Source organism: Oncorhynchus kisutch, linkage group LG18 (assembly GCF_002021735.2).
Source record: "Oncorhynchus kisutch isolate 150728-3 linkage group LG18, Okis_V2, whole genome shotgun sequence".
In the NCBI taxonomy this organism is placed as follows: Eukaryota; Metazoa; Chordata; class Actinopteri; order Salmoniformes; family Salmonidae; genus Oncorhynchus; species Oncorhynchus kisutch.
This window is the reverse complement of record NC_034191.2, coordinates 36,059,079-36,084,072: the sequence shown is the minus strand read 5'-3', so window position 1 is coordinate 36,084,072 and position 24,994 is coordinate 36,059,079. Positions and strand designations below refer to the sequence as shown.

At 42.6% G+C, this 24,994-nt stretch overlaps 1 protein-coding gene across 1 annotated transcript in view; it reads left to right on the top strand.

Moving 5' to 3' along the window:
- The window catches only part of LOC109909379 (protein yippee-like 2), a 35,800-nt gene extending 12,586 nt beyond the window's left edge, over positions 1 to 23,214 (top strand). Inside the window, exons 2-5 of the mRNA XM_031795925.1 lie at positions 10,553 to 10,790; positions 15,195 to 15,238; positions 15,530 to 15,638; positions 21,228 to 23,214. Coding sequence (XP_031651785.1) covers positions 10,674 to 10,790; positions 15,195 to 15,238; positions 15,530 to 15,638; positions 21,228 to 21,317 — 360 coding nt within the window. The 5' untranslated portion in view covers positions 10,553 to 10,673 and the 3' untranslated portion in view covers positions 21,318 to 23,214. The remainder of the gene's footprint in view (positions 1 to 10,552; positions 10,791 to 15,194; positions 15,239 to 15,529; positions 15,639 to 21,227) is intronic.
- The last annotated feature ends 1,780 nt before the right edge of the window (positions 23,215 to 24,994 follow it).

Below are 24,994 nucleotides of genomic sequence, written 5' to 3'. Positions count from 1 at the left end.
CCCCCCCAATACCCCAAACCGACTCCCCCTTGTCCCACTCCCTCTTAAACCTACTAACATCCCCTCCATCCCTCAGGTGAACCTCCTGTAAAAAATAAAAATCAAACCCCACACCCTCCAAATAACTAAAAACCGCCCTGCTCTTAACAAAATCCCTTAAACCCCTTACATTTAAAGTAACAAAAGTAAAATTAGACCCCATGAAAGAATCAAATAAAAACATGTAATACACTCAAATTCTAAACCCAGACAGAAAAAAAATCAAAAACAGGAGACTCACCCGATGCTCCCCTGCTCCATATCTACCGGTGAAAACACCATCCGTACTCCCGACATCCCCCCCACTTCCTCCATCTCACCAACCCAGGATGCAGGAATAGTGTTTGGCTCCGGGGTGCCCTGCACCCTGGGTCTACCCCCACAATCGTCCCCCTCCCCAGTGCTGCAGCTGGATTGGAAAAAAATCAGGGAGGCTGAGTCCCCAAACAAAAAACTCCCCACCTCCTCCTGTACCCAGTCCTGAGTCTTGTTAGGTGTGTCCCCACCCAACAGAAGTTGAGGGCCTGGGGAAACCAGCAGCAACCCAGAGGTTTCTCCCACCCCCATCACTCTCTTGGCCATCCCCTCCCTCTCACTGTCGGCCAATCGCACCCTCCTCTTCATTCTCTTCTTTGGTGATGGCGGCAGTGGAGAGATACCACCCTCCCCCCCACCAGCTCCTCCACCATACCCCTCATCTCTTCCACCAGGGCACTTTCCCCCCAGTCCACTTGCTCTTCCACCGTCTCCTTCTCCAACACTCCTCCCTCGCTTTCTTCTCTCTCATGCTCCTCCACTCGGTTGCCTTCTTCCACCGCTTTTCCTGGTTCTCCTACTCCCTTGCCTTCCGTTTCCTTCTCTCTTCCATCCGCCGCTTCTTGCTCCTCCTCCTTCCTTGCGGCCTTCCCCTCTGGACCTGTACTCTGGTCATGAGGCTTGCTTCCTTCCCCTCCTCTTCTTCCCCCATCCCCCGCTCCTGCTCCCCCCCCAGCCGCAGACGCATATGACCTCTGACGAGCCGGGCACCCCCGCCACAGGTGTGCTGACGAGCCACACCCGTGGCACGCCTTAGGCTTGTCACAATCCTTCGCCTCGTGTTCCTCAGATCCACAAAATCTGCATTTTCTTGTGCTGCACGAGGCGAATATGTGGCCGTAGGCCATACAGCGCCTGCAAAACGGGGGCTGACGTGCATAAAACAACGTCCCCCTGTCAGCCCCTAGGGAGAACATAGCAGGAGGATGGAGGTAGCCACCATGTCCCTTTGGGTCCTCTCTGAGGAGGGCCTGGAAGCCTCTCCTCCCATTCCAAAACCCAAGGGAGTCTTTGAGGTGCCTTGCTGAGGAGACGTTATCCATGTATCTCCCCAGAAAGGCCCTCACCTCTTCATCCTTAACGTATGGGTTGTAAATGTTGACAGTTACAACCCTAAAGTTATTCTTCGCCAGGCTTGTTATTTCATAGTGGCTCATCGGCCTCTCGCCTCCCACTGCTCTTGCCCTTCTCAGGATATCATCGTGTTTCTCCTCTGTATATAGTGCCACGTCGTATGCTCCCTCCAACGAGTTGCCTTGGAAACAAAACACGTCCTTCACCGTCAGCTTTAGAATCCCCATCAATATTATCCTTCCAAAAGTTTCCCGTCCTAAAGGCTCCAACTCCTTTTCCTTCCAAGCAAAACGAATCGTGTTGGCCAGCCCAATCCCAGGGACCGACCGTGTTGATGTATTTAGCACCATCTCCGCAAGGAGAATGGCGCTCGTTCTCTTCTCTTCCAAAACAATGAAAAAAGAAAATCCAAAGTGACTGAGCCTATCTGGTACAAACACAGAGACAGGAACAATCACCCACAAAACACTCAAAGAATATGGCTGCCTAAATATGGTTCCCAATCAGAGACAACGAGAATCACCTGCCTCTGATTGAGAACCGCCTCAGGCAACCATAGACTTTGCTAGAACACCCCACTAAGCCACAATCCAAAAACCTACGAAAAAACCCCATACATAAACACAACACAAAATAAACCCATATCACACCCTGGCCTGACCAAATAAATATAGAAAACACAAAATACTAAGACCAGGGCGTGACACCTACATTATTCATCTCATATGTATACGTATATACTGTACTCTATCATCTACTGCATCTTTATGTAATACATGTATCACTAGCCACTTTAACTATGCCACTTTGTTTACATACTCATCTCATATGTATATACTGTACTCGATACCATCTACTGTATCTTGCCTATGCCGTTCTGTACCATCACTCATTCATATATCTTTATGTACATATTCTTTATCCCCTTACACTTGTGTGTATAAGACAGTAGTTTTGGAATTGTTAGTTAGATTACTTGTTGGTTACTACTGCATTGTCAGAACTAGAAGCACAAGCATTTCGCTACACTCGCATTAACATCTGCTAACCATGTGTATGTGACAAATAAAAATTGGATTTTGATTTGATTTGATTGACTAGCTAGTAGCTAGTTAATTGGCTAGCTTCTGTTGGGGGTTCTGGTCCTAAAGTATAAAAAATAGCAGATCCATACCACATTGGGAGAGGCGGGTTGCAGGAGAGTATGTTGAAGTTGAGGTTAAAAATCTAAAAAATCTATTCAAATTATATACGAAGAAAAAATAAGATATATACATGGGACAAGACAAGACAAATACGTCTGACTGCTACGCCATGTTGGATTGCAAATAAGCAAAGAGAAACGACAGGCCATCATTACTTTAAGACATGAAGGTCAGTCAATCCGGAAAATTTCAAGACCTTCTAAAGTTTCTTCAAGTGCATTCGTAAAAACCATCAAGTGCTATGATGAAACTGGCTCTCACGAGGAGCGCCACAGGAAAGGAAGACCCAGAGTTACCTCTGCTGCAGAGGATAAGTTAACTGTACCTCAGATTGCAGCACAAATAAATGCTTCACAGAGTTCAAGTAACAGACACATCTCAATATCAACTGTTCAGAGGAGTCTGCGTGAATCAGGCCTTCATGGGGTCGATTTGCTTCAACGAAACCATTACTAAAGGACACCCATAAGAAGAATAGACTTGCTTGGGCCAAGAAACACGAGCAGTGGACATTAGACCTGTGGAAATCTTTGGTCTGATGAGTCCAAATTAGAGATTTTTGGTTCCAACCACCATGTCTTTGTCATACGCAGAGTATGTGAATGGATGATCTCTGCATATGTGGTTCCCACCGTGAAGCATAGAGGAGGAGGTGTGATGGTGTGGGGGTGCTTTGCTGGTGACACTGTCTGATTTATTTAGAATTCAAGGCACACTTAACCAGCATGGCTCCCACAGCATTCTGCAGCGATACGCCAAAACACACCTTCAGTCTGTGTAAGGGCTATTTGACCAAGAAGGAGAGTGATGGTGCTGCATCAGAAGACCTGGCCTCCACAATCACCCGACCTCAACCCAATTGAGATGGTTTGGGGTGAGTTGGACCGCAGAGTGAAGGAAAAGAAGCCAACAAGTGCTCAGCATATGTGGGAACTTCTTCAAGACTGTTGGAATAGCATTCCTCATGAAGCTGGTTGAGAGAATGCCAGGAGTGTGCAAAGCTGTCATCAAGGCAAAGGGTGGTTACTTTGAAGAATCTCAAATATAAAATATATTTGGATTTGTTTAACCCTTTTTTGGTTACTGATTCCATATGTGTTATTTCATAGTTTTGATGTCTTCACTATTATTCTACATTGTAGAAAATAATGAAATAAAGAAAAAAGTGTGTCCAAACATTTGACTGGTACTGTATGTCCGCCCCTCGAAGGCTCATACAGATCAAATAAGGGAAAACCCCAATAACTGTCCACCCTCAAGATCAGATAAGAGGATTTGAGATTCAGTCTGCTGCAGTCAGTGATGTAACGCATCACTATGCTGTCTGTTGCCCCTGAAACAACAAGAGAAAGAGAGAGAGGAAACTACATAAAGCCTCCCATTGGAGCTGTGTGCTCTGAAGGACAGCTACAGTAGGGCCTCAAACACAAGGACGCACGCTCCCCAGTCCGTCTCTATCTCTCTCTCTCGCTCTCTCTCTCAGTCCCCTGGCTGCTATCGCTATCATTGTCCCTCTGACTGTTCGACCGCAGCAGCAGCTCCTCTCCGGTTACATAAGCAAGGTTGTTGTTGTGATACCAGGGAGGACCTTTGGCTGGTAAGTGATGTGGCATGTAGTCTGGCACCCAGACTATACCAATACCATTCAGCTCAGCACATCAGCCTTCAGGGGCGATGATGTGTCAGAAAAACACGCTGGCAGTTTTTGCAAGCTCAGACAGATTTGGCGGATCCTATCCATATTATATTTGAAGAATTATTTTACAGGGAGAGCATTTGTGTTTTGGTTAGTCTTTGGGCTTATTCTTAGCTGTCTTAGATTTTCTTCTGTGATATGAAACAAAGAGGCTTTGGTGCAAAGCAGGGTAGGCCTCTACTTGTTGTGCTGTGTTGTTGTAGGGGCTGCATTTAGTCTACAAACAAATGCTGGGTCTTGAAAGAGATCCTTTTCTAGATGGGCGCATCAAAAGATGATCTGGTGTTTGAAAATGAGTGAAGGATTCTTCAATGTGTCGGTCATCCTCTCACCTAAGAAACAACAGGTGCAACACATGTTGAGTTGAAGAATAAAATGTTAGATGCAAGTGAATATACAGTGCATTCGGAAAGTATTCAGACCCCTTGACCTTCCCCCCATCAATCTACACACAATACCCCATAATGACAAAGCAAAAACAGGTTTTTAGAAATGTTTGGAAATGTATAAAAAAAATGGAAATATCACATTTACCCTTTACTCAGTTCTTTGCTAAAGCACCTTTGGCAGCGATTACAGCCTCGGGTCTTCTTGGGTATAACACTACAAGCTTGGCACACCTGTTTTTGGGGAGTTTCTTCCATTCTTCTCTGCAGATCCTCTCAAGCTCTGTCAGGTTTGATGGGGAGTGTCGCTGCATAGCTATTTTCAGGTCTCTCCAGAGATGTTCAAGTCCAGGCTCTGGATGGGCTACTCAAGTACATTCTGAGACTTGTCCTGAAGCCACTCCAGCATTGTCTTGCCTGTGTTTTTTAGACTCGTTATCCTGTTGGAAGGTAAACCTTCACCTCAGTCTGAGGTCCTGAGGGCTCCGGAGCACGTTTTCATCAAGGATTTCTCTGTACTTTGCTCGGTTCATCGGTCCCTCGATCCTGACTAGTCTCCCAGTCCCTGCTGCTGAAAAACATCCCCACAGCCAGGGTTGGGTAGGTTACTTTCTAAATGTAATCCGTTAGTTACTAGTAATCTGTCCAAAATTGTAATTAGTAACATAACTTTTAGATTACCCAAACTCAGTAACGTAATCTGATTACATTCCGTTACTTTTAAATTACTTTCCCCTTAAGAGGCATTAGAAGAAGACAAAAATGTATGTTACCAATTGAACAACATCTATTGCAGGGTAAATCAATGTTAAAGTTTACATAGCTGGCCATATATGGATGTTACATTTGACTTTATGGGTTATGTAGGCTTCTTCTAACCCATCACTTTCTACTACATATAATAATACAATTTAAATTGTAAAGATATCAGAATTCCAGTCATTCCAATAAATGTTGTACCCCTTGATCTTCAAGAATAGGACTTGGAAATATGGAAGTATAGATTAGACTAATTGTTTTATCTGAGCATGACCCCAAAACTAAGGAATTATTAGCCAGCCCAACTCTGTTGTTTATGATTTTGTTGTCATGGAGGACTGATTGGGCTCATTGATTCAAGTCAAAAAATAAATGCTTCGCTCATGGAATGGCATGCTTTGAGCACTACTGAAAAGTGCTATTTACACGTGAAAAATGAATGCCATATGCTGCATTTGCTATAGGCCTATTGTTGACCTTTTTGTTGGTGACACTTTGATGTCTTGATAATATGCAGCTGTTTAAAGGGCAAATCCACAGATAAAACAATAACAAAATGGCTGTCCTGCCTCTGTTTTGGTTAAACGCTGAGGGATGGGCCTAGAGAAATGTAACCACTTAATGGACAGAGCTATGGATGCAAGGACTGACCATCCATGGTATCAACATTATTGTTTGAACCATGTTATGAGGCTATACAGTGTTTGTTTACAATGTTTACAAAATGTTTACAACCATTGAAGAAAACAATCTTATATTTTTGGTTCTCATGGAGTGTGACATTTGAACTCATGAGGCATTTATAAGTTATATTCTTCAAGAATCAATACAATCAATCAATACAGTACCAGTCAAACGTTTGGACACCTACTAATGCAAGGGTTTTTCTTTATTTTTACTATTTTCAGGCGTGTGCCTTTCTAAATCATATCCAATCAAGTAAATTTACCACAGGTGGACTCCAATCAAGTTGTAGAAACATCTCAAAGATAATCAATGGAGACAGGATGCACCTAAGCTTAATTTTGAGAGTCTCATAGCAAAGGGTCTGAATACTTGTTTTATTTTCAATACATTTGCAAACATTTCTAGAAACCTGTTTTCACTTTGTCATTATGGGGTATTGTGTGTAGATGGATTAGGGGAAAAAATGATTTAATAAGGCTGTAATGTAACAAAATGTGAAAAAGTAAACGGGTCTGAATAATGTCCGAATGCATTGTATTCACCTGCTATTTCTATATCTGTTACTCTCTTTCTATACATATGTTACATGGAGATGTAATATCTCTTAAAGCTGAGAGACTTGGACAAATCATTTTCCATATCTGAGTCGAGGATGGAAAATCATTACTAATGGAGGTGATTTGGAAGGCTAATGTGATTTTGAGACTCAGCTCTCATTTCATCTCTCGAGTCACTGACTTGCATTGGAAAAGCTTGGGAATGGATCCTTTGGATGGAAAGTGGGAAAGTGACTCAGTGAGTCAAAAGGCAGTGACATAAGGTTTCTCTTTCACAACACTTTATTTCCCCATGTCAACATACTATATCAACACTGCTGTTGTAAGTGTGTGTTTCTATGTGTGTGCGTGAGTGATATACCCATGAGACAGAAGTAGACCTAGATAATCAAACGACCCGTTACAGAGTGTGGTTGACTCGTCATCCATTAGCCACGGAACATATTGGATTCATAGAGTACATCACTGCTTTGATGTAAACTGTAACTAAATATATTGGAGCTGCATTTAGCTCCATATTTCAAGATAATGTCAGGGCAGGCCTTGAACCTGCTAGTTGACCGATATAAATGTCTCTCTCTAAGGCTGTTTGAGTAGATGAACCTCATTACACCCAGGGTTTACTGCAGGGTTGGGGTCAATTCAGGAAGTTCCCATTCCAGTTTTCCTTAATGTGTTTCAATTAGGTAAACGTAGAATTGGAATTTATAGTTTACTTCCTGAATTGACTGAATTGAAATGGAATTGACCACAAGCCTGGTTTAGAGTAACAACCTGTTCCTAATTGGAGTCTATGGAGATTGTGGAGATTACTTGGATCTGTGCTAAGCTGTGCTTTAGCCTTATCCTCACATTTTTGTCCTAAAATGACAGAGAGAAAGGAAAGGCTTTGGTGTTAAAGTATGTGTGCTTGCCTGTGTGTGTGTGTTAGTGTGCACGCAAGACCTCTGAGTGGTCTCTTTATGCTCTGGTCCCACACTGTTGGCTCAGAGGCAGAAGCCGACAGAGAAAACAAGGGCATGTCTTAAAAAGGCTTATAGCACACAGCCTTCCTCTACAAGCCTCTTTGTGTTAACAGTCTAGAGTGAAATCATTTTAAAGCCACTGTCTCTCAGTATAATACAAGGATCATGATATCACAGTCTATGCTTGTTGACATTTGTCGTCCATCACAGCCCCCGTGATATGCAGCTGTTCAGGGAAGCTAGAAATCATTATACACAGGCAGTTAGAAAAGCCAAGGCTAGCTTTTTCAAGCAGAAATTTGCTTCCTGCAACACTAACTCAAAAAAGTTCTGGGACACTGTAAAGTCCATGGAGAATAAGAACACCTCCTCCCAGCTGCCCACTGCACTGAAGATAGGAAACACTGTCACCACTGATAAATCCACCATAATTGAGAATTTCAATAAGCATTTTTCTACGGCTGGCCATGCTTTCCACCTGGCTACTCCTACCCCGGACAACAGCACTGCACCCCCAACAGCAACTCGCCCAAGCCTTCCCCATTTCTCCTTCTCCCAAATCCATTCAGCTGATGTTCTGAAAGAGCTGCAAAATCTGGACCCCTACAAATCAGCCGGGCTAGACAATCTGGACCCTTTCTTTCTAAAATTATCTGCCGAAATTGTTGCCACCCCTATTACTAGCCTGTTCAACCTCTCTTTCGTGTCGTCTGAGATTCCCAAAGATTGGAAAGCAGCTGCGGTCATCCCCCTCTTCAAAGGGGGGGACACTCTTGACCCAAACTGCTACAGACCTATATCTATCCTACCGTGCCTTTCTAAGGTCTTCGAAAGCCAAGTCAACAAACAGATTACCGACCATTTCGAATCTCACCATACCTTCTCTGCTATGCAATCCGGTTTCAGAGCTGGTCATGGGTGCACCTCAGCCACGCTCAAGGTCCTAAACGATATCTTAACCGCCATCGATAAGAAACATTACTGTGCAGCCGTATTCATTGATCTGGCCAAGGCTTTCGACTCTGTCAATCACCATATCCTCATCGGCAGACTCGACAGCCTTGGTTTCTCAAATGATTGCCTCGCCTGGTTCACCAACTACTTCTCTGATAGAGTTCAGTGTGTCAAATCGGAGGGTCTGCTGTCCGGACCTCTGGCAGTCTCTATGGGGGTGCCACAGGGTTCAATTCTTGGACCGACTCTCTTCTCTGTATACATCAATGAGGTCGCTCTTGCTGCTGGTGAGTCCCTGATCCACCTCTACGCAGACGACACCATTCTGTATACTTCCGGCCCTTCTTTGGACACTGTGTTAACAACCCTCCAGGCAAGCTTCAATGCCATACAACTCTCCTTCCGTGGCCTCCAATTGCTCTTAAATACAAGTAAAACTAAATGCATGCTCTTCAACCGATCGCTACCTGCACCTACCCGCCTGTCCAACATCACTACTCTGGACGGCTCTGACTTAGAATACGTGGACAACTACAAATACTTAGGTGTCTGGTTAGACTGTAAACTCTCCTTCCAGACCCATATCAAACATCTCCAATCCAAAGTTAAATCTAGAATTGGCTTCCTATTTCGCAACAAAGCATCCTTCACTCATGCTGCCAAACATACCCTTGTAAAACTGACCATCCTACCAATCCTCGACTTTGGCGATGTCATTTACAAAATAGCCTCCAATACCCTACTCAACAAATTGGATGCAGTCTATCACAGTGCAATCCGTTTTATCACCAAAGCCCCATATACTACCCACCATTGCGACCTGTACGCTCTCGTTGGCTGGCCCTCGCTTCATACTCGTCGCCAAACCAACTGGCTCCATGTCATCTACAAGACCCTGCTAGGTAAAGTCCCCCCTTATCTCAGCTCGCTGGTCACCATAGCATCTCCCACCTGTAGCACACGCTCCAGCAGGTATATCTCTCTAGTCACCCCCAAAACCAATTCTTTCTTTGGCCGCCTCTCCTTCCAGTTCTCTGCTGCCAATGACTTGAACGAACTACAAAAATCTCTGAAACTGGAAACACTTATCTCCCTCACTAGCTTTAAGCACCAACTGTCAGAGCAGCTCACAGATTACTGCACCTGTACATAGCCCACCTATAATTTAGCCCAAACAACTACCTCTTTCCCAACTGTATTTAATTTTAATAAATTTATTTATTTTGCTCCTTTGCACCCCATTATTTTTTATTTCTACTTTGCACATTCTTCCATTGCAAAACTACCATTCCAGTATTTTACTTGCTATATTGTATTTACTTTGCCATCATGGCCTTTTTTGCCTTTACCTCCCTTCTCACCTCATTTGCTCACATTGTATATAGACTTGTTTATACTGCATTATTGACTGTATGTTTGTTTTTACTCCATGTGTAACTCTGTGTCGTTTTATCTGTCGAACTGCTTTGCTTTATCTTGGCCAGGTCGCAATTGTAAATGAGAACTTGTTCTCAACTTGCCTACCTGGTTAAATAAAGGTAAAATAAATCAAATAAATAAATAGGCTACACACACATTCATGTTCTGTCATGCTCCACTGCAAAGTAATTTGCCTACTGTACTTCTTATGTAGAGAACATATGGAGGCAAACAGATTTTCTTATTTTACACACAATGATATGTATTATGCAGCAATATAAAGTTATCCCTGTGGGAGCTCATATATATATAAAAGAAAATCCGAGGTACTCAAGTTAAAATGTCTTTATATCCACACATGGATTATCCTGGACCCAGATCTGTTTGTGCTGTGTTGCCAACAACCTACACAGGGATTAGGTCAAAAACAACAACGAGGTTTCGAGTATAGACCACCTTCATCAGAGTGTGCTTCTCCTGTGCTCCGCTTCACCAGGTGTGTGCCTCCCGCCCCACCCCCCACCACGGCCCTCACCTGTGTATTGCGGTGCTTCCCCTGCGAGCCTAGCTGGGCCGGCAGCCCTTTCCTGCACCGCCCCCCCACCCCGCCCCACCCGATGGTCAGGATGACACGCTCCAAGACCTTCCAGGCCTACCTGCCCAGCTGCCACCGAACCTACAGCTGCATCCACTGCAGAGCGCACCTGGCCAACCACGACGAGCTCATCTCCAAGGTGAATACTGACTGTTTAACATACCGACCACAACCGTCCATCTCCTAATGACACTGCTTGCTCTAATAGTGTTTCCCTCGATCTATTCCACGTTTCCTTTAAAGAGTCACAGAACATGGCGATTGGCACGTATGTTTTTCTTTTGCTCATTAGAAAAACTAGATTTGAGTCCTGGATGTGTGTTTCCTGACCGATTCCGCATTTGGTTAATAATGTTTAAGATAACTCAAGAAATATGTCATTCGTTTTGACATTTTTGCCTAGGATATTTTAGTCACGCAATTTTAGATCTAACTAAGGTGGTTGGTGCAGTATTTCTCAAGTAAAAACATAATTGACGTGTTGTCTTATGTAAACAGTTGGATTTGCTGGGTAGGTCTGTCTCACTGTCTATTGGATTGAGAGAAATCACTGCAGCTGTTCACCCAATGTTAGTGGGCAAATGGACATCTTCATTTACCCATTGTGACTCACAAATGTTCCAAACTGAATTTTAGACAAGACTTATCCTATTTACACTTTGTAGTACATTTTTACACTAGAATAACTGTTTCTGACTCATATCCGTTTTCAAAGGGATTTGTTGCTTTATAAAGGCAGTCACTCTTTAAAGCCCAGCACTAACACAACTGGGTGGTGTTCATTAGTGCATGCAGCGGAAAACATAAAAAAAATGTTTTACAACAGAAAATAAGAGTATTTTTGACAAATCCAGGTAGACACTCCCTGTTTCAGTCCGTTTACCTCTGTTTTGTGCCGAATTAATTTGACCCTGAATCTACTAATCAAGAGTTCGGTGATAAATTGAATCCGGTATGTAAGGGAAACACTGCCCTAATATGCAAGTCATTCCTAAGAGAGAGCATGAGAGAACATGCTACTGTTAGGCTCTAGGGCTTACTTGAAAGAGAGGTCCATCTTAGCGTGACTTCCCTGGTTAAATAAAGGATATTCTGTATAAATACTGTAGTTTTTACAGATTAATTAGAATTTCAATGCATCGCACAGTAATAACTGTAAAGGTATTGAGTGCTTGCTGCAGCTGTCTTTAAAGCTCTGCTAGCTGACTCCTTCACACTTGGACCTAGTATTACAGCTGACGCTGCCCTTTCAGACGGGAAACGAGCCTACTGCACCTCTGTGTCGCTAATTTCACAGCCATCTTACTTCTACAGCTTGTGTATTTGTGTTTGTGTTTGTGTGTTAGAATATGACTTTTTCCTTGTGTTACACTATGTAAAGTAAACCCTCACCTGTACAAAAAGCACGTGTCTGTCTGTCTGTCTGTCTGTCTCTGTCTGTCTTAATTTAAAGGCAAAATCTGGGATATTTCCTGCTGTTCAATGATCATGTCATTGAAGTGGCGGGTGTCACGGATTCCCCCGGTACTGCAGCTCATTTCGTGCACCAGTTCCGGAGGTCTACGTCACCGGCCTCTAGGCGTCAATGAACTGTTTCATTACGCACACCTGGTTCCAAATCCCTTGCCCTTAATTAGTAATTGTGTACAGTAGAAGTCGGAGGTTTGCATACACTTAGGTTGTAGTCATTAAAACTAGTTTTTCAACCATATATCTTGTTAACAAACTATAGTTTTGGCAAGTCGGTATTGACATTGTCACGCCCTGGTCTTAGTATTTTGTGTTTTCTATATTTATTTGGTCAGGCCAGGGTATGACATGGGTTTATTTTGTGTTGTGTTTATGTATGTTTTTTTTTTGTAGGTTTTGGGATTGTGGCTTAGTGGGGTGTTCTAGCAAAGTCTATGGTTGCCTGAGGCGGTTCTCAATCAGAGGCAGGTGATTCTCGTTGTCTCTGATTGGGAACCATATTTAGGCAGCCATATTCTTTGAGTGTTTCGTGGGTGATTGTTCCTGTCTCTGTGTTTGTTGTCACAAGATAGGCTGTATAGGTTTTCACGGTCCTTTTGTAGATTTAAGTTATTTCATGTATCGTTCATATTTCATTAAAGAACATGAGTAACCACCACGCTGCATTTTGGTCCGCTTCTCCTTCTACAGACGAACGCCGTTACAGACATCTACTTTGTGCATGACACAAGTAATTTTTCCAACAATTGTTTACAGACAGATTATTTCACTTATAATTCACTGTATCACAATTCCAGTGGGTCAGAAGTTTACATACACTAACATACACTAAGTTGACTTTGCTAGAACACCCCACTTTAATCAACTTGGAAAATTCCAGAAAATTATGCCATGGCTTTAGAAGTTTCTGATAGGCTAATTGACACCATTTGAGTCAATTGGAGGTGTAACTGTGGATGTATTTCAAGGCCTACCTTCAAACTGAGTGCCTATTTTCTTGACATCTTGGGAAAATCAAAAGAAATCAGCCAAGACTTCAGAAAAAATATTGTAGACCTCCACAAGTCTGGTTCATCCTTGGGAGCAATTTCCAAACGCCTGAAGGTACCACGTTCATCTGTACAAAGAATGGTACGCAAGTATAAACACCATGGGACCACGCAGCCGTCATACCGCTTAGGAAGGAGACGCGTTCTGTCTCCTAGAGATTAATGTACTTTGGTGCGAAAGTGCAAATCAATCCCAGAACTGCACATGGGGACAAAGATAGTACTTTTTGGAGAAATGTCCTCTGGTCTGATGAAACAAAAATAGAACCGTTTGGCCATAATGACTTTGTTATTATTATGTTTTTGTTATGTTTGGAGGAAAAGGGGGAGGCTTGCAAGCCGAAGAACACCATCCCAACCGTGAAGCACGGGAGTGGCAGCACCATGTTGTAAGGGTGCTTTGCTGCAGGAGGGACTGGTGCACTTCACAAAATAGATGGCATCACAGAGATGGAAAATTATGTGGATATATTGAAGCAACATCTCAAGACATCAGTCTTGAATTAAGTTGAGTTAAAGCTTGGTCGAAAATGGGTCTTCCAAATGGACAATGACCCGAAGCATACTTCCAAAGTTTTGCCAAAATGGCTTAAGGACAACAAAGTCAAGGTATTGGAGTAGCCATCACAAGGCCCTGACCTCAATCCTATAGAACATTTGTGGGCAGAACTGAAAAAGTGTGTGTGAGCAAGGAGGCCTACAAACCTGACTCAGTTACACCAGCCCTTGTCAGAAGGAATGGGCCAAAATTCACCCAACTTATTGTGGAAGGCTACCTGAAACGTTTGACCCAAGTTAAAACATTTAAAGGTAATGCTACCAAATACCAATTGAGTATATGTAAACTTCTGACCCACTGGGAATGTGATGAAAGAAATAAAAGCTGAAATAAATCATTATCTCTACTATTATTCTGACATTTTACATTCTTAAAATAATGTGGTGATCCTAACTGCCATAAGACAGGGACATTTTTCTAGGATTAAATGTCAGGAATTGTGAAAAACTGAGTTTAAATGTATTTGGCTAAAATGTATGTAAACTTCTGACTTCAACTGTACATGTGCCCTCTGTTCGCCATTGTCTCTTTCGGTTATTGTTCCCATGCCCGTTGGTCTTGTGAGTACATGTGTTTTGTTGTTTTGTCTTTCGTTATTACGGGTCTCGTCCCGTGTGTTGTTATTACAGGTCTTGTCCCGTGTGTTGTTATTACGGGTCTCGTCCCGTGTGTTGTTGTTATTACGGGTCTTGTCCCGTGTGTTATTACGGGTCTCGTCCCGTGTGTTGTTATTACGGGTCTTGTTCCGTGTGTTGTTATTACGGGTCTTGTCCCGTGTGTTGTTATTACGGGTCTCGTCCCGTGTGTTGTTATTACGGGTCTCGTCCCGTGTGTTGTTATTACGGGTCTTGTCCCGTGTGTTGTTATTACGGGTCTCGTCCCGTGTGTTGTTATTGCGGGTCTCGTCCCGTGTGTTGTTATTACGGGTCTCGTCCCGTGTGTTGTTATTACGGGTCTCGTGCCGTGTGTTGTTATTATGGGTCTCGTCCCGTGTGTTGTTATTACGGGTCTCGTCCCGTGTGTTGTTATTACGGGTCTTGTCCCGTGTGTTGTTATTACGGGTCTCGTCCCGTGTGTTGTTATTACGGGTCTCGTACCGTGTGTTGTTATTACGGGTCTCGTCCCGTGTGTTGTTATTACGGGTCTTGTCCCGTGTGTTGTTATTACGGGTCTTGTCCCGTGTGTTGTTATTACGGGTCTTGTCCCGTGTATTTATTAGAGGTTTTACCTCGCTCTTTTGTTTGGGTTTACATCCCTGTGTTTTTGTATACGTGTTTGTTTTGGGCTTCGTCCCCGTGCCTTTTCATGGCGTGGAGTATTAAAACCCCCTATTACGTATTCCTGCTCCTGTCTCCAATCAGTTATACAACGTGACAGGCTGAAACATAAACTCCAGATTGTGGCTTTAATGCTGACTGCTGAGGATACTCCTCCTTTTTAACCTACTTATCTTCTTCTCCTGCAGTCTTTCCAGGGGAGCCAAGGCAGAGCTTATCTGTTCAACTCAGTGTGAGTATCACGGTGTCTACATGTAGTTACAGTACTACATGTATTACAGTATTACAGTATTACAGCCACGATCCAGTCCTCAGCCCGCGAGCACAATCACAATCAGTATGAAATGAAGATGCTCATTCCTACTGTATGAACATGGTCCCTATCTAGCTCAGTATGAAATGCCTTCTGGGTAATATTATCTAGTGTGTGAGTGGGCGTGTTATGACTCAGTATAGATTGGCAACCTTTACGAATCAGCTTATGAGCTCGCTCTCTTTCTCTCTCTCGCTCTCTCTCTCTCAGGGTGAACGTGGGGTGTGGGCCGGCGGAAGAGAGAGTGTTGCTCACGGGGCTCCATGCTGTGGCAGATATCTACTGTGAGAACTGCAAGACAACTCTGGGTTGGAAATATGTGAGTGTAAGAGTGTGCACATGTCGGGGGGGGGGGGGGGTAGAACAATGGCAGATACTGTATCTAGAGTGGCAGATACTGTATCTAGAGTGCAGTGGCAGATACTGTATCTAGAGTGGCAGATACTGTATCTAGAGTGGCAGATACTGTATCTAGAGTTAGAGCGGATAGGCATTGGCACATTACCTTCATTAGTAATACCTTTATTACCTTATTAATTCATTGTAGGATTGAAACACTGTGAACTAATAAAGGTTTTGGAACAATTGAGTGTGCAGGCCCTACTTCACTCTTCATGTTATCTTATTGACATGGATGAGTTCTGGTTTTAATTTTGGACCATGAGACTATTTTGGACCCATCATTCCTAACATCAGTGTAACATTACAGTACATAGGCTGACTCATAGGGATTCCTTGCAGTCCCAATCTTGATCTAAGGGGCATATTTCTCATGATGTAGGCCTATACATTTTCTAAGTACTCAACCAACCAAACTTGACCCCCTTCCCCTAGTTCAGAGGTGGTGGTCATTCATGATGGACCAGAGCTGGGCTGTCCACACTGAGATAACTGTAGTGATTCAAGACCAGTTTGACCAGCAACAAGAACAACTGCTTATCCAATCACAAATTAGACAAAGGGTTAGAATGCATTCAAAAAAAGATCAGTTTTTATGTATACAGAATAAGTAGGCCCTATAAATAATGTAGCCTATATACTGTATAATGTAGCCTACAAATAATGTAGCCTATATACTGTATAATGTAGCCTATAAATAATGTAGCCTTTATACAGTATAATGTAGCCTATATATAATGTAGCCTATATATATATATATATATATATAATGTAGCCTATATACTGTATAATGTAGCCTATATAAACTCAGAAAAGAAAGAAACGTCCTCTCACTGTCAACTGCGTTTATTTTCAGCAAACTTAACAAGATATTTGTGTAAATATTTGTATGAACATAAGATTCAACAACTGAGACATAAACTGAACAAGTTCCACAGACATGTGACTAACAGAAATTGAATAATGTGTCTAAAATTGAATAATAACTGCAGTGCATCTCCTCCTCATGGATTGCATCAGATTTGCCAGTTCTTGCTGTGAGATGTTACCCCACTCTTCCACCAAGGCACCTGCAAGGTTCCTGGACATTTCTGGGGGGAATGGCCTATATACTGTATAATGTAGCCTATATATAATGTAGCCTATATGTAATGTGGCCTATATACAGTATAATGGATCCTATATATAATGTACCCTCTATACTGTATAATGTAGCCTATATTTAATGTAGCCTATATACTGTATAATGAAGCCTATATATAATGTAGCCTATATACAGTATATTGTAGCCTATATATAATGTAGCCTATATACTGTATAATGTAGCCAATATATAATGTAGCCTATATATAATGTAGCCTATATATAATGTGGCCTATATACAGTATAATGGATCCTATACATAATATACCCTCTAAACTGTATAATGTATCCAATATTTAATGTAGCCTGTTAACAGTATAATGTAGCCTATATACTGTATAATGTAGCCTATGTATAATGTAGCCTATATTTAATGTAGCCTATATATAATGTAGCCTACATATATATACACTGTGTAATGTTGCCTATATATACTGTGTAATGTAGCCTATATATAATGTAGCCTATATGTAATGTATCCTATATACAGTATACTGTAGCCTATATATAATGTAGCCTATATACTGTATAATGAAGCCTATATATTATGTAGCCAATATATAATCTGGCCTATATACTGTATAATGTAGCCTATATATAATGTAGCCTATATATAATCTGGCCTATATACTGTATAATGAAGCCTATATATAATGTAGCCTATGTATCATGTAGCCTATATACTGTATAAAATGTAGCCTATGTATAATGTAGCCTATATACTGTATAATGTAGCCTATGTATAATGTAGCCTATATACAGTTGAAGTCAGAAGTTTACATACACTTACATACACATAAAACTAGTTTTTCAACCACTCCACACATTTCTTGTTAACAAACTATAGTTTTTGCAAGTCAGACAGATTATTTCACTTATAATTCACTGTATCACACTTCCAATGGGTCAGAAGTGTACATACATTAAATTGACTATGCTTTTAAACAGCTTGGAAAATTCCAGAAAATGATGTCATGGCTTTAGAAGCTTCTGATAGGCTTATTGACATCATTTGAGTCAATTGTAGGTGTACCTGTGGATGTATTTCAAGGCCTACCTTCAAACCGAGTGCCTCTTTTCTTGACATCATGGGAAAATCAAAAGAAATCAGCCAAGACCTCAAAATAAAAATGGTTTTCCTACTTACAAAGCATGTAGAGGTCTGTAATTTTTATCATAGGTACACTTCAACTATGACAGACAAAATGAGGGGAAAAATCCAGAAAATCACATTGTAGGATTTTTTATGAATTTATTTGTAAATTATGGTGGAAAATAAGTATTTGGTCAATAACAAAAGTTTATCTCAATACTTTGTTATATACCTTTTGTTGGCAATGACAGAGGTCAAACGTTTTCTGTAAGTCTTCACAAGGTTTTCACACACTGTTGCTGATATTTTGGCCCATTCCTCCATGCAGATCTCCTCTAGAGCAGTGATGTTTTGGGGATGTTGCTGAGCAACTCCCTCCAAAGATTTTCTATGGGGGGGTTGAGATCTGGAGACTGGCTAGGCCACTCCAGGACCTTGAAATGCTTCTTACGAAGCAACTCCTTCATTGCCCGGGCGGTGTGTTTGGGATCATTGTCATGCTGAAAGACCCAGCCACGTTTCATCTTCAATGCCCTTGCTGATGGAAGGAGGTTTTCACTCAAAATCTCACGATACATGGCCCCATTCATTCTTTCCTTTACATGGATCAGTCGTCCTAGTCCCTTTGCAGAAAAAAAGGCCCAAAGCATGATGTTTCCACCCCCATGCTTCACAGTAGGTATGGTGTTCTTTGGATGCAACTCAGCATTCTTTGTCCTCCAAACACGACGAGTTGAGTTATTACCAAAAGGTTATATTTTGGTTTCATCTGACCATATGACATTCTCCCAATCGTCTTCTGGATCATCCAAATGCTCTCTAGCAAACTTCAGACGGGCCTGGACATGTACTGGCTTAAGCAGGGGGACACGTCGGGCACTGCAGGATTTGAGTCCCTGGCGGCGTAGTGTGTTACTGATGGTAGGCTTTGTTACTTTGGTACCAGCTCTCTGCAGGTCATTCACTAGGTCCCCCCGTGTGGTTCTGGGATTTTTGCTCACCGTTCTTGTGATCATTTTGACCCCACGGGGTGAGATCTTGCGTGGAGCCCCAGATCGAGGGAGATTATCAGTGGTCTTGTATGTCTTCCATTCCCTAATAATTGCTCCCACAGTTGATTTCTTCAAACCAAGCTGCTTACCTATTGCAGATTCAGTCTTCCCAGCCTGGTGCAGGTCTACAATGTTGTTTCTGGTGTCCTTTGACAGCTCTTTGGTCTTGGCCATAGTGGAGTTTGGAGTGTGACTGTTTGAGGTTGTGGACACGTGTCTTTTATACTGATAACAAGTTCAAACAGGTGCCATTAATACAGGTAACGAGTGGAGGACAGATGAGCCTCTTAAAGAAGAAGTTACAGGTCTGTGAGAGCCAGAAATCTTGCTTGTTTGTAGGTGACCAAATACTTATTTTCCACCATAATTTGCAAATAAATTCATAAAAAATCCTACAATGTGATTTTCTGGATTTTTTTCCTCATTTTGTCTGTCATAGTTGAAGTGTACCTATGATAAAAATTACAGACCTCTACATGCTTTGTAAGTAGGAAAACCTGCAAAATCGGCAGTGTATCAAATACTTGTTCTCCCCACTGTATAATGTAGCCTATATATAATGTAGCATATATATATAATGTAGTGTATATATAATGTAGCATATATATATATAATGTAGTGTATATATCAGTAGTGGTTTCTTTGCAGCAGTTTGACCATGAAGGCCTGATTCACGCAGTGTCCTCTGAAAGGTTGATATTGAGATGTGTCTGTTACTTGAACTCTGTGAAGCATTTATTTGGGCTGCAATCTGAGGTGCAGTTAACTCTAATGAACTTATCCTCTGCAGCAGAGGTAACTCTGGGTCTTCCTTTCCTGTGGCGGTCCTCATGAGAGCTAGTTTCATCATAGCGCTTGATGGTGTTTGCAACTGCACTCAAACTTTCAAAGTTCTTGACATTTTCCGGATTGACTGACCTTCATGTCTTAAAAGTAATGATGGACATTCGTTTCTCTTTGCTTATTTGAGCTGTTCTTGCCATAATATGGACTTGGTCTTTTACCAAATAGGGATATCTTCTGTATACCACCCTTACCTTGTCACAACACAACTGATTGGCTCAAATGCATTAAGTTCAACATTCAAATTCAACAATTCACTTTTAACAAGGCACACCTGTTAATTGAAATGCATTCCAGGTGACTACCTCATGAAGCTGGTTGAGAGAATGCCAAGAGTGTGCATAGCTGTCATCAAGGCAAAGGGTGGCTACTTTGAAGAATCTGAAATATAAAATACATTTTAATTTGTTTAACACTTTTTTGGTAACTATATGTGTTATTTCATAGTTTTGATATTTTCGCTATTATTCTACAATGTAGAAAATAGGCAAAATAAAGAAAAACCCTTGAATGAGTAGGTTTGTCCAAACTTTTGACTGGTACTGTATATCTATGATATAGATGTGGACAGCTTTATATTTGCACTGAAATATAATTGTGCCTCCATGTTCAGTACTTAGTAAAGGTGATATTTCTAGTAGCAGGTCAATGTGGAACACACAACCGCTCCACATACCAGCTGTCCCGTTTATCAGCATGGCTTTATGCCCGGTTGTCACTGCCACTTCCTCCAGACCTGTGTGGGGGAGGGGGGGGGGGGGTCGTTATGACTCACTCATACCTCACACGTCTGCCCAGATATAACGATAGCGGGACGAGGCCATTAATATCTCTGAAACGGTTGTTTCTACACCGCCGTCCAAGTTCCACAGACGCTTGACCCAGTAGACTTCCAGACCGTGTAACCTGATAACTCCTCTCTACGCTTGAATAGGAAAGACTAAACAGGATATTGAGATGTACAGTAAAAACACATTTGACTACATTTGTAATCTGCAGTAGCCTGCAGCACTTTCTGCAATGCTCCATTATATAAAGTGGTTCAGAGGTGAAATCAGAGTACAGTGTTTTCAATGGCAATGAGTGTGAAGTTTATCATCCTGGAAAAGCCTAATCTTCTCTCTCCCCTTCCTCCTTCTCTCTCCCCTTCCTCCCTCTATCTCTCCCCCTCTCTCTCCCCTTCCCCTCGCTATCCCCTTTCCCTCTATCACTCCCCCCTTCTCTCCTTCTCTCCCTCCTCCTCTCTCCCCTTTCCCTCTCTTTCCCTCCTTCTCTCCCTCCTCCTCTCTCCCCTTTCCCTCTTTTTCCCCTCCCCCTATCCCTCCCTTCCTCTTTCTCCTCCCTCTGTCTCTTCCAACACCCTGACAATCCCCTACAGGAGCATGCCTTTGAGAGCAGTCAGAAGTACAAGGAGGGGAAGTTCATCATTGAGCTGGCCCACATGATCAAGGACAACGGCTGGGACTGAAAGACGAAGCGTCATCCGTGACTCGGTTTGGGGTTGAATGGGGGTGGATGGGAGGGAAGGAGCCGAGTGTGTGGGTGAGTGTGCGACTTTGATTTACCATGGACCTCTGTCCTCCCCTCCTGATGACACACCAGCAGCCTCCAGGGTGGAGGTAGTAGGGGAGTGTGTGTGTGAGGCTGTAGTAGCAGCCTGGCCTGCCCCTCTGGGCTCTGTGTGTGTCTGGACTGGAGGAGGATGTCATTGGGGATGGATGGACACCACCAGACACACACGCAATGGCAAGCAAACACACACACACACACGCACACACACACACACACACACACACACACACACACACACACACACACACACACACACACACACACACACACACACACACACACACACACACACACACACACACACACACACACACACACACACACAGCCATGCATGTCCCAGACCAACATCCAAGCCTGATGGGTAGCTCTTTAGATAGAGAGCCAGGCCAAGGCCAGTAATGTTGTGTTACTATCTATGTTAGGGCGGGTTGACCTGCAGTGTGAGGAGAGACCAGGCCCTGGCAGGGTCAGTAGCCTTGGGTTAAACAGCTGATGGGAGCTCTCGTCTGTATGTGAATGAGATGGCCTAAGATGATTATCCCCAAATCCAGCTGATCTGATCCACCCAAGGCCGTGCCAGCTGGGACAGTGATGAGGCCTGGTGTTAAGGTTTGGCACTGAGGGCTGTGGGGGCTGGGCGGGGGAAGGGTTGAGGGGAGGCGGGTCAGGGAGAGGGCAGGTCCTGATTCTGGATTCTAGTCCACCCTGGTTGTGGGGTTGTAGGTACAGCTGGTTGCACAGCCGTGTGATCCACTCCAGGTCTTACCGGCAGCAGTTTTTGTTGTGCGAGTCAGGATGATAGGGAGTGTGAAAGGATTCAAGGATACGTCTAAACTCTGAGAAGAATCTGATCAGTCAGTGCTTTGGCTCTCTCCATCATCCGTAGATGCCTGAAATCATGTCTTGTGATGTTTGGATACTTCATGTGTTGTGTCTGATGTAAGTTAAGATACATTTACCATCACCACTTTGGAATAAATTTGAACTATAGAGTTAAACATCTTTGACTTTTGAAACTGATTTGAACAGGCTTGGAGATTTGGTTCTAGTGTTTTGGCCTGGTATGGTAACTGAAAGCAGTTGGGATGTGGAGGCCTTTAGGAGATGCTCTTATGAAGTTCTGAAGCTTTCTTTCAGTCTTGGATGATCATAGCAGTTCATAGATTGTTACACACACTCTAATTTACAACCTGGCCCTCACATAAAACACTGAACAGAAAAGCCGTACAGTAGACCTGTGGATTTTTCTAAACAGAAGCCAACTAAGCAACACAACTAATCAAACCAATCTCCCTGGTATCCACGGCAACTGACTGGCAGTCCAGAATTCCAGTCAGAGGCTGTAGAAGTCCCTAGCACAACCAAAGAACACACCCATCTACAATAAATTGACCAAACACAAGATACATTTTTTTTTGCTTGGCTCAAAGTGTTGCACAACATGGGGTTGAGAATTGTTGTTGAAAGCCAAGGTTTTGGATAGCCTTTCTGTGATATAATGCATTATGATTTTTGTAAATGACAGATCTTAATATATACATATATTATAATTTTTGTCAATCTCTGTGTTACTAAATGTAAATAGTAATATGTGATGTCTCTTATCGTCATGAATATGATTTGGATTCTTGCCATGCTTTCTCTCTGGTATATCCCTCGTCGGTTGAACAATATTTACTACTTTTTTACTCTTTTGAAAATGATTCAATTTTAGTGTCTTTTGTAAAGGAGGAGATAGGAGTGACAATATCATTGGAACTTGGTCAATTAAAGCATCACCTTGGTACCTGTATTGGATGTGTTCTGCGTGCTATGTTGGTCTTGGATATACATCACCATAATGTATCAATTATCAGGGTCAATGTTCTTTTGTATAGAACAGAATATGATAGTGACGTAGAATAGGATAGTGACGTAGAATAGGATAGTGACGTAGAATAGGATAGTGACGTAGAATAGGATAGTCACGTAGAATAGGATAGTGACATAGAATAGGATAGTGACGTAGAATAGGATAGTCACGTAGAATAGGATAGTGACGTAGAATAGGATAGTCACGTAGAATAGGATAGTGACGTAGAATAGGATATTGATGTAGAATAGGATAGTGATGTAGAATAGGATAGTGACGTAGAATAGGATAGTCACGTAGAATATGATAGTGACGTAGAATAGGATAGTGACGTAGAATAGGATAGTCACGTAGAATAGGATAGTGACGTAGAATAGGATAGTCACGTAGAATATGATAGTGACGTAGAATAGGATAGTGATGTAGAATAGGATAGTGACGTAGAATAGGATAGTCACGTAGAATAGGATAGTGACGTAGAATAGGATGGTGACGTAGAATAGGATAGTCACGTAGAATAGGATAGTGACGTAGAATAGGATAGTGACGTAGAATAGGATAGTGACGTAGAATAGGATAGTGACGTAGAATAGGATAGTGACGTAGGCTGAAGACAGACGAGATCTATATATACAGCCATTTGCAATAGCCTACATCTTGTATACATATGCTAATATGGATTAAATTATTATTTTTTCCCTCATCAATCTACACACAATACCCCATAATAACAAAGCTAAATAATTAAAAACTGATATCACATTTACATAAGTATTCAGACCCTTTACTCAGTACTTTGTTGAAGCACCTTTGGCAGCGACTACAACATCGATTCTTCTTGGGTATGATGCTACAAGCTTGGCACACCTGTATTTGTGGAGTTTCTCCCATTCTTCTCTGCAGATCCTCTCTGTCAGGTTGGATGGGGAGTGTCGCTGCACGGCTATTTTCAGGTCTCTCCAGAGATGTTCGACTCGGTTCAAGTCTGGCTGGGCTACTCAAGGACATTCAGAGACTTGTCCCGAAGCCACTCCTGTGTTGTCTTGGCTGTGTGCTTAGGGTCTTTGTCCTGTTGGAAGGTGAACTGTCACCCCAGTCTGAGGTCCTGCGCACTCTGGAGCAGGTTTTTATCAAGGATCTCTCTGTACTTTTGCTCCATTCATCTTTCCCTCGATCCTGACAAGTCTTCCAGTCCCTGCCGCTGAAAAACATCCCAACAAAATGATGCTGCCACCACCATGCTTCACCATAAGGATGGTGCCAGGTTTCCTCCAGACGTGACGCTTAGCATTCAGGCCAAAGAGTTCAATCTTGGAGAATTTTGTTTCGCATTGTCTGAGAATCGTTTAGGTGCCTTTTGGCAAACTCCAAGCCGGCTGTCATGTGCCTTTTACTGAGGAGTGGCTTCCGTCTGGCCACTCTACCATAAAAGCATGATTCGTGGAGTGCTGCAGAGATAGTTGTCCTTCTGGAAGGTTCTCCCATCTCCACAGAGGAACTCTGTCAGAGTGACCATCGGGTTCTTGGTCACCTCCCTGACCAATGCCCTTCACCCCCGATTGCTCAGTTTGGCCGGGCGGCCAGCTCTAAGTTTGATGATTCCAAACTTCTTCAATTAAAGAATGATGGAGGCCACTTTGTTCTTGGGGACCTTCAATGCTGCAGAAATGTTTTGGTAACCTTCCCCAGATCTGTGCCTCGACACAATCCTGTCTTTGAG